The following is a 9,664-nucleotide window of genomic DNA, read 5'->3' on the forward strand; positions in this document are numbered from 1 at the left end:
CAGGCTTCGCACCTCTTTATTGATAAAATGGCCGATGGCGCAGAGTTGGCCCAGAAAAGCGGCCGGCTGGCTCCTCCCTCTGAGGCAAAATGGCGGCGGCACGGGCCCAGGGCCAGCGTGGTGGTGGCAATGGCGCGCTGCCGGCCTGCCCCGGCTTCTCCTCCCTCTGTCAGCACAGAGCTGCTGGCGGGGGCACATCAAAACTGCTCGAACCTGCGGGAGAGAAGCAAGTGGCTGAGCGTGGTGCCTGGCCTTGCTCGCCGGGTACCGAGGCATCCTCCACCATCCGCGGCATCAGGAGAGAAGGAAGGGAAAAGCAGCTCTGCTGGGGAACCCCTGCCCCGTCCGCACCACCAGGAGCAGCAGGCACAAGGAGGGCATCCAGCCACCATTTTGTCTCCAGCCAAAGTGCAAGTGGCCCAAAAACCACCCAGCATTTGCACATCTGCAAGCTGCTCTGGAGGCAACGCGCTCTCCAAAGGCCAGAAGGCATTGCAGAGTTGCTGCAAGCCGAGCTGGCTGCTCCTGAAGCATGAAACAGCAGGGCTGCGGTGCAGGCAGGGATGGCTCCAGCATGGCTGGGACTGGCCTCACCCTGACCAGCCTTGGCACCAGCCTGACAGCCCTCCACCAGAGGCTGGAGCAGGAGATTTGGGCCACACTTACCGTAGCACATGGCCCAGCCTATTGCTCTTTCACCTGCAAACACAAGACATAAAGGACCGAACATTCGCGGGGCCTGGGCCCCTTCCTCATTGGTGCTCACAAACAGGTTTTGGTGGCAATTAGAGATGGCCGGTGCTGATTTGGAGATTGTGTGCACCCTCCCCACAGTGGTTTGGCCACAGATTTGATTAGCAGGCTCAGAATCTGCATAACCTAGCTCATTAGCATAGGTGGGCATGCTGGCCTATCAATCGGTCATTTCAAGTGCATTAATCAATGTTTTGCTAATCAGGCATCTGGGCTAATGTGTCACAAGTCATCTGGAGATGGGGACCTGCTGCATGCCCACCCACACTCCCTTCCCTGGCCATTGCAGTGTGATCCTTTGCCTCCTCGGCTGTAAAGCTGTCAGTAGAGCAGCTGTTCGTGACCCCACTGAGCCAAACTAGACATCAGGACAAATCAGGCTCGCATTTGCATTTAATTCTGGGGGCTTAAGCGGGGGGCGGCTGGAGATACTCACACCAAGCTACTTCCCATCCAGCACTGACTCTGTTAGCTGCACGCTAGAGCTACAACGACACAAGTAGGGTGCGCTCAGCGCCTTGTGAGACACGGCCGGCTGCAGTTCCCCCATGATGCCCCCACAATGTCTTTGTCCCCACAGGAATGGGACATGGCCCTGGGAATTGTTTGGGGCACGGCACCCGCATGGAGGTGCAGCAGCGACAGCAAGGGGTAGCAAACGTCTGTCCGGAGCAGCGCAGGCGCCAGGCTCTGCCGTACGTACCCTCTCTTCCTTGCCATGTAGCCGCACCACCCGCGTACCTCTTTGACCACCACACGAGCAAGAAGCTGCAAGAGGAAAAGTGAGGTGCCATCACCGGCAGATGCATTTTAAGGCTTTTCCTTGGGAAAAGTCCTGTTTGCAGGGCTGAAGCCTGCACTGGACCCCTGCAGCACCTTCTCGGAAGGACCTACCAGGCAAGCCAGGCCATCAGCTGCAATCAGCATGTAGAAGACATTGTTCCAGCCTGTGGGGGAGATAAGCCCCGCCAGCAGTGGGCCCAGTGCAGCACCTGCCAGGGGGCACAAGGCACATTAGGGGATGCCCCCAACAAGGGCAAGAGGGGACAAGGACCCCCTCACAGCGCCCGGAGAAACAGGCACTCAGCACCCCTCAGCCACACGGACCCACGGATCCCGTGCCGTCGATGATGGCTGTGACGGTGGACAGGGCTTTCGCGTTTCCTTTGAGGGACTCATGGGTTCCCTGTGGGGAGAGAGGAGCAAGGCATAAGGAAGAAAAGCAGATCGAGTGCCGTTCGTGCTGGCAATTTCCAGCATTGGACGGGATGACTGAATGCTGACTCCTGGCACGAGCAGTGTTGCAGCACTCCCAGATGATTTACGAGTAAATATTTCCACTGGGTTTGTGCTTGACGGATGTGCAAGGGGACAGGAGTGGAGTCATGTGGCAGAGGAGGTGAGGAACTGAAGGGAAAAAAATCTCATGGCACGACAGCCCTGCTCTTCCTTGCCGTGAGTCGGAAGCATTGGGGAACACAGCTAAAAATGCAAAAATCCTGTGACTCTCACCAAATCTGCTGACACCGCCGTTGTGATGAGAGCGTAGGGGCCATTCACAAGGGCGCCGCAGACAATCAGCATCGCTGTGAGGAACAAGACAGCCCCAGGGTCAGGCCGAGAGCCAGGGCACATGGAGAGAAGTTGAGCCTTTGCATGCTCTCAGTCTGCGTGCAGGGAGCACCAGGACACTGGGCGCATTGTCCCCAGCGGTCCCTGGTCTGTGCACGGACACGGTGCTCGCTATATCATGTTTTCCCCAGTGAAGTAGCAAAGCGGTACCCCAAATGGTAGCAAACAACCATCCAGGACCTCCTTCTCCAAATCCCATCCCCAGGGGAGAAATAAAGCCAGGAGGGTCCTCAGCTTCTTGCCCCATTGCCTGTCAGTGATGGGAGCCACTGCACCAAGGAGCTTCCTACCTACGGACGTGCCGATGCCGGTCTGTCCGATGCGGTTGTACAGGAACAGCTGGAAGACAGACACAGGACAAACCCCTCCTGAATATCCCAGCCACTTTCCCGAGTGTTTTCACTGGAGCAGCACCCAGGGCATGGGATGGAGAAGGCAGGAGCCCACCGGGCACCAGAATCATGGCTGTGCCCCGTGCCAAGCTTGCAGCCCCCTGCCACATGGGGTGGGAAGGGGCGAGCATCAGCTGGGGTGGGGGCGGAGAGATGCAGGCTTGGCTCCGTGTCCCGCTGTCTGCCTGCCAGACAGAACACTAGACAGAGGGTCTGTTGCAATTCATGGCCTGGTATGGCTCGCCAGCTGCTGACCTGCCCCACTGGTGCTATCGTGTCCCACGGCTGCGCCGTGTTTCGGCACATGCCAGCTTTGGAGGGGCTGTGGGAAGGAGCAGGCCCCCAGCCCCGAGCCAGCTGGGCTGCGGTTACAGCTGATGAGCTGCGTTTTGCAGAGGCAAAGCCAAGTGAGCTCTGTGCAGGTGCTCTGGTTCTCAGCATGGGAGCTGCGTTTGCGGGCTTCTGGGGTGCAAAGCAAAGCGACAGAAGCTGGACTGGCTCAGCTGGCTCCCAAGGCTTTGCCACAGCATTGCCTGGGCTTTAAGACAGAGCGCAGTTATAGCAGGATGGAGGAAAAAGATCCCTTTAGGATGTTTTTCCAGCTGTTCAGGACTCTACAACTCCCAGGTCTGGATGTGCACCCCGGGAATCACTGATCAATCCCAGCCAAATGCATGACCAGTGCCAGGAAGGGGAAAAGTGGCTCTGACACAATGGGGCCAGAGGAGAGGAGCTGCCTGGGGCCCTCGTGGCCGGGCTTTGTCCCCAACATGACACAAACCATGGGAGCAGCCACCACCAGCATCACGCAGCACGTGGTGGCCCTGCCACCGCTGTAGTCGGAGATGAGCCCAGCGAAGATCCCTCCTGTGAAAAAGGAGTCATTGGCATCAGTCCCAAGGGCAAAACAGCGGAAAGCTGCACACTGGGCTAGCCCAAAATCAAATGGGTTGCTGTGTCAGGATGCTCTTTTGTCCCATCTTCTGAGTGGGATCCCCCAACGTTAAATATCTGAACATCAGAGTGAAGAGCTTTGCTTTATCCATGAACAGCCTCTTTCTCCCTGCCGAGGGTTTCCCCGCACTCAGCTCAGCTCTCCTCCATGCTTGCGAAATGTATTTTTCATTTAAGGAAAAGGCAAGCCTGAGCAAGAGAGACCCAGGGAAAGGTGTTGCAATGGTCACTTGGGTGACAAAATTAAAGCCAGGGGTGTTTTGTACCCACTGAGTGCTACAGGCAGGGAATAGACCTCGCTGCGGTGCTCCTATGAAGGGGACTTTCCATCAGGCCCCTGGAAAGGCAGGACTGTCCCCAGCCCATCCCCATCCAACCCTCCTCTGCCCAGCCATACCACAAACCTAAAATGCCCCCGACGTCAAAGAGGGTGGACAGGTCCCCGGCTTCCTTGGCACCGAAATGCGCTGCAGAAAGAGGAGCTGGGTGAGGGGCCGGGTGCAGAGAAGGGCTTCCCTCCACCTGGCTCTGTTGCAGCACCTCCCAAACCTCACCGACATTCACGATGTAGAGGGGCAGCCAGTAGAGGAAGGTGTAGCTCACCAGCTTAGCAAACAGCAGGCAAAGGGAGAACTCCACCACGCCCTGGGAGGAGAGAAGAAGACATCAGGAGAGCTTTTTTTTCCCCCAATTTTTTGCCACCAGGGTATGGAGCAAGGGACTTACAGGGATCCGGAGCGCCCCAAGGAAGCTGATGGCTTCGGGCTCCTCAGGCGGCTCTTTGGGGCTCTCCGAGCTCTCAGCGCTGCTGTGGCCTGAGGCACCCAGTGGCCCATCATCAGAGGTCACCCCTTCAGGGTCCTTCTCATCTGACAGCACCTAAAAGCAAGCAGATGCAGCTCTGGTCGCTGCACAGGGCTGAAACCTTAAGATTTGCTGCTGGGATGTGAACGGCTCAGGCCGAGAACTGGCCCATAGGATGCCTGCACCAATGCAATGAGCATCCTCCCCGGCAGTCAAACATCGCTCAGATTTCTGACATAACACCAAGGGGTTTACAAGCTTGGATGACAGAGCTGGTGGCCAGCGAGAGCCTACTTCCCTGGCACTGTTTGCTGTGAACCACCAACCCCCCCAGCCCAGGACAGGGCAGGCTGGAAGCGATTTGACTCACGTGATGCAGAGGTGGGCTGCAGCCGACGTCCTCAGGATCTGCCGGAAGAAAAGGGCATCCCTGGGAGCGCTGGAGCAGCCCTGCACCAGCTGCTTGCCTGTGCTGGGCTGCACCCCCAGGTACCCGCATCCCTGGCAGCAAAACAGCCCGGTAAAAGGCATGGGGTCCTCCTTCATGTTTCTGAGCTGGGCAGGCTATGAGGAGCGAATGGCACTGAGGCGGCCAGGCTGTGACCCCAAAGGATGCTGAGCATCCCTGTGGTGCTTGCTCCACTTTTAGTGCTGAAGCAAGGATATATCCCTGCTTGTCACCAATGGGAAATCGCTGTTTGGGGTCACCAAAACCCTCGGAGACAGACAAAGACAGAAACTGCGGTGCCACTGATCTCAGCACTGTGCTGGGTGTCCGCGCGTTGCCACCACTCACGCTCCACGAGGAAGAAGAAGCAGGCGATGCCCACAGCAGCGATGATGATGCCGGGCACGATGAAGGACAAGCCCCATTCGGAGGAGACCCAGACGCCCGCGATGAGTGAGCCCAGGATGTTGCCCACAGAGGTGTGTGAGTTCCAGATGCCCATGATCAAACCCCTCCTGGTGGGGACAAGGCGGTGGGGTCAGCAGCGCCGAGCGGGTGCAAGCGAGGACAGGGACAGGGACAAACACTCACTTTCCCTTCCCAAACCAGTTCCCAACACAAGCCACGACGGATGGCCAGCCAGTCGTCTGCACCAGCCCATTGCAGACCTGGCAGGGAGAGAGCAAACACGCGGGTTTGGGTGTTTTTTTCTCCCTGTGCCGTGGCCAAAGGAGGCAGTGGGACAATCCTGGGGGCGTTTGCATCCTTCCCGGAGCAGATTTGGGAGTGGTGGCCAGGCGTGCCTGGCGCTCACCAAACCGGGCCGGCAGTTTCGGCGCCTACGCTGAGCGGGGAGGAAATGCCTGGGTGCTTCCCACTCCTGAAGTGAGACAAGGCTGGGACACACCTGCACGATGATGAAGTACCAGAGGACGTGGATGTCCCAGAAATAGCCAAGGCCAAAGAGCGCCGTGAAGAGCCCGCTCAGCACCATTCCCCCTGACAGGTAGTACCGTAGGGGCAGCCGCTCTCCGAAAATGCCACTGTGGAGAGAGGGAAGAGCTGGTTTCTTCTTTGCACACCTCCATCCCAATGGGAAACAGCTTTCCAAGCAGACTGGTGCAAACTGGTGGGCACTGGGCTGAGTCAGAGGAGCTGAGCTGACCCCCGGGTACCTGATAAACATCCCAATGGCGTAGGCCACCAAGAAGGCATTGTCCAGTGCACCAAAAAGCTCCTTGTAGTTGTCCTGGTCTGGAAAAGAGACGATGTTAGGGCTCAGGCACATCCCCGTCCTTGTCCTCACCCCCAAATCCTCTTCCCTGGGGGTCTCACAGTAGGGCTGGGAACAGGGGAATGGTCCCAGTCCAGTCCCGATTTCAACATCCACTACACTGCTCCTGCCCTTTGGCCCAGGGCACTGGGCATGAGCACACCACTTGATTGCCACCAGCTTAATGAGCACCCCCCTGCCCGCCCAGCCCAACGCAGTAATGACCAAAACAACCCCCGGCTTCAGGGACAGAGCCAGTGTGGGGGGGGGGGGGCACAGTGAGACGCAGGTGCATTTGGGGGATTAGGGAGGCCAAGTCTTACCAAAGGGTGCCCAGCTGCACCACGTGGTGCTGTTGGAGCCGTTGTGGGGGTTCGTGCCCAGCGCCGAGCAGTTGGGATGCAGCTGGCTCTACGAGGGGGGACACAGAGCAAGTGGAGCGAGATCAGCCCTGCCATGGCTGGGTTTGGGGGGGCAGGTATGCCGCATCACTCACCTTGACGATACTGATGGGTTTTCGGGAGAGGTGATAGCTGGTGTAGCAGAGGAAGGTCAGCACCAGCGTCAGCCCCCGGTAACTGCAGGAGAGAGCGAGCAGAGGGGTCAGGGCTGGTGGGATGGGGACAGGGGACACCAGAACTGTCCCAGCTGACAAAACCCAGCTTCCCCTCCCCTCCAAAAAAAAATATAAAAAATCTCATGCGTTTTGGAGAAAACATGACATGAGGGGGATGAGAGCCACCTGGACCACTGAGGTGCCAGGATGAATCCTATCAGGTGAATGCAATTTTTGGATATATGCACGCTGCTCTTATTTAACCCATACTGGAGACCTGGGGGTCTTCCTTTGAAATGCACAGAAAAGAAGAAAAGCAGGGTCCTTTCCGCTCAGTTCCCCCTCAATCCACCCCCGCCCCCCGAACCACACAAGGATGGTGGGAGCTTTCACGCAGGATGGGTGAGCTGAACTGGCTGTGCTCCACAACAGGTATTTCCCAGGGTAGAGCAGCACCCGGTCCCATGGCCAAGCCCGTCCCTGGGATTTTCATCAGGATTAAAGATAACAGTGGGATTACAGCTAATCGCCAGCGACTGCCTGGGTTGGGGCTGGTGCCTCCCCCCAGCACCGCGGGGTGAGGCAGTGCTGCCGGTGTCACGCGGGGGCACGGGTGGAAGCAGCGGCTGACTCACATTGCTGCTGGCGGCGTTTGTTGAAGCTGAGATGGAAAAAAGAAGGGGGAAGCGGGGCCGGGGGGGGAACTGCCCGTTTTGATCCCTCCTGTTTGCTCCAATTAAATGTAAGAAAACGGGGAAACACGGGGCTTGTGCGCCGGTGTGCAGGTGAACGCGGAGACGGGGGGGTCTCTGGAGGATGCTGCGCCAAGCAGAGCCAACGGAAACAAGTGGTTCGGCTGGGAGATCCCAGCCCAAGGAGCGTTATGGCTCACTCCAGCCCCAGAGGAAAACCCAAAAACAACCAGCTAAAAGCTTTTTGGGGGGGTCTTTTGCTGGTGCTGCTCCTCCTCGCAGTTTCGCTTCTTCTTCCGAGCGCCGGCGGCAGGAATCAGAAGCACGCAGCGGCCCCGCAGGGCCGGGGCACAGCGCTGCTCTGGGGGGCCGGCGGCGGTTGTGAACGCAGAGAAATCGCTGTTTCCCACCCCCCAAAAATAAAAAAAAAAAATAGCTTAATAATAATATTGCTCCTAAATAGAATAAAAATCGCAGGGCAGCACCGCAAGGCCAATCGGGGCGCTGCCGGCGGCCGCAGAAAAAGGGGAAGGGAAACTTTCCGCGCACGTCCCGGCTCCCGCAGCTGAGCGAGGCGGGGGGGGGACGGGGGGCGGCAGAGCCGCGGCGGGGGCAGCTCCCGGCACGGAGCCAGACCGGGGCCAGGCACGGCACGGCGCGGCACGGCGCGGCACCGGCGGGACGGCTGCGAGGGCTGAGCACGTCCACGCCGGGAACGAAATCAGCATCCCGGAGGCGGCGGCTCCCCGGGGGGCGGCTCCCCCTGCCCCCGGCCAAGCCCCCCCGGCCCCCGTCCCGGTCCCCTCCCGGCACGTGCCGCGGGCAGCGCGAGGCGAGGCGCGACGGGCCCCGGTCCCCCGGTGCCCCGCAGCCCCCATCGCTCACCGGCTGTCTCGGGGCAGGGCGCGCAGCAGGCGGACGCCGGGGGCGAGCGCTGCCCTCATGGCGAGCGGCGGCGGAGCTGCCCCGGCCCCGCGCCCGCGGCTTTACGGCCCCCGGGGCCGCCGCTCCCCGCCCGGCACCGCCCCGGCGCCGCCCCCCCGGGCCTGCCCCGCCCGCCCCGCGCCTGCCCCCGGTGCCCCCGGGGCCCTGCGGCAGCCGCGGGCGCATCGCGAAGGGGAGGCGAGGAGCCGGCCGCTCGGAGCCTGGCCCGAGAGGGCAGCCCCAGGGCGGCTGAAGGGCTGGGAAATGGCTGAGGGACTGGGGGGGGGGGGGGAAGGGAGGGGGGAGGAGGAAAAAAGGAGGGGGAAAAAGGGGAAAAAAAAAAAAAGGACGAAAAGGGAAGAAAAAAAAGAAGGAAAAAGAACAAAAGGGCGAGAAAGAAAAGTAAAGGACAAAGGGTGAGAAAGAAGACAGGCCAGAAGGGCGAGAAAGGAAAAAGAGGACAAGGGTCGGAAAGGAAAATGGAAAAAAAAAGGACTAAAATAAGGATGAAAGAGGGAAAAAGAGAAAGGACAAGAAAAGAAAGAAAAAACGATTAAAAAAAAGGGGCAAGAAAGAGAAATAAGGGCAAAAAAGGATGAAATGGGATAAAAAGGATGGAAGAGGGGGAAAAAAAAAGTAAGAGGGGAAAGGACAAAAAAAGGACAAAAAATAAAAAAAGGACAACCAAAAAAGGCCAAAGGAAAAACCCAAGAAAAGTCACTGTCCACAGCAGAGGAGCCAGCCCCCAGGCACTGGGGTTTTCAGATCCCTTTCCCATGTCCAATGGAGCCTCAGCTTGGAAGCAGCAGCTGGGATGGGTGCGATGCCCACGACAAGGAGCTGCAGGAGGTGATACCAAAAGCAGCGGCTGCTCCCACCCAACTTCTGGCAACAAAGGAAAAAAAAAATCAGCTTCAAGCCCCGCAGGCAGCTGGAGCAGCTGGAAAGAGGGAGAAGTGAATTGGGCATCGTGGGACGAGGAAAGCTGCTGGAGCCAAGCCCCGACCCCTCAGAAGCTGAATCACTCGCAGCCTTTTAGGATGAGCTGCCCCACTGGCTCCCCAAAGAGCTGTTTTAGGGCCAGAGTCTTTCCCCAGTGGGTAGGCACCTGGAAAGTTTCCCTTGGATGCGATTTTTCCAGCAGAAAATGCTGGTTTCAACTTTTCCACTTGCCTTTCCATCCTGCCCAGAAAGCACGTGGCTGCAAGTGGCTGTGGGGGCAAGGCTTTCCCTGGC

At 58.7% G+C, this 9,664-nt stretch overlaps 1 protein-coding gene across 7 annotated transcripts; it reads right to left on the reverse strand.

Annotated features, from left to right (window-relative positions):
• On the reverse strand, positions 1–8,549 carry SLC37A2 (solute carrier family 37 member 2). Of its 7 annotated transcripts, XM_083808215.1 has the most exons (20): positions 8,390–8,549; positions 6,753–6,834; positions 6,580–6,667; positions 6,159–6,237; positions 5,891–6,026; positions 5,575–5,651; positions 5,332–5,498; positions 4,906–4,943; positions 4,458–4,610; positions 4,286–4,376; positions 4,136–4,198; positions 3,559–3,644; positions 2,676–2,724; positions 2,266–2,339; positions 1,861–1,939; positions 1,648–1,745; positions 1,457–1,521; positions 1,190–1,238; positions 667–699; positions 1–213 (listed from the first exon to the last, which is right to left on the reverse strand). In XM_083808215.1, the coding sequence occupies exons 1-18, from the start codon at positions 8,446–8,448 to the stop codon at positions 1,196–1,198; spliced, it is 1,527 nt and encodes a 508-aa protein (XP_083664341.1). In that variant the 5' UTR covers positions 8,449–8,549; the 3' UTR covers positions 1–213; positions 667–699; positions 1,190–1,195. The 7 variants fall into 7 exon arrangements, with proteins under 7 accessions (XP_083664341.1, XP_083664347.1, XP_083664342.1 ...); XM_083808221.1 differs by lacking the exon at positions 1,190–1,238; XM_083808216.1 differs by lacking the exon at positions 667–699.
• Between the last annotated feature and the right edge of the window lie 1,115 nt (positions 8,550–9,664).

This window comes from Anser anser (genome assembly GCF_964211835.1).
Source record: "Anser anser genome assembly, chromosome: 22".
Taxonomy (NCBI): Eukaryota; Metazoa; Chordata; class Aves; order Anseriformes; family Anatidae; genus Anser; species Anser anser.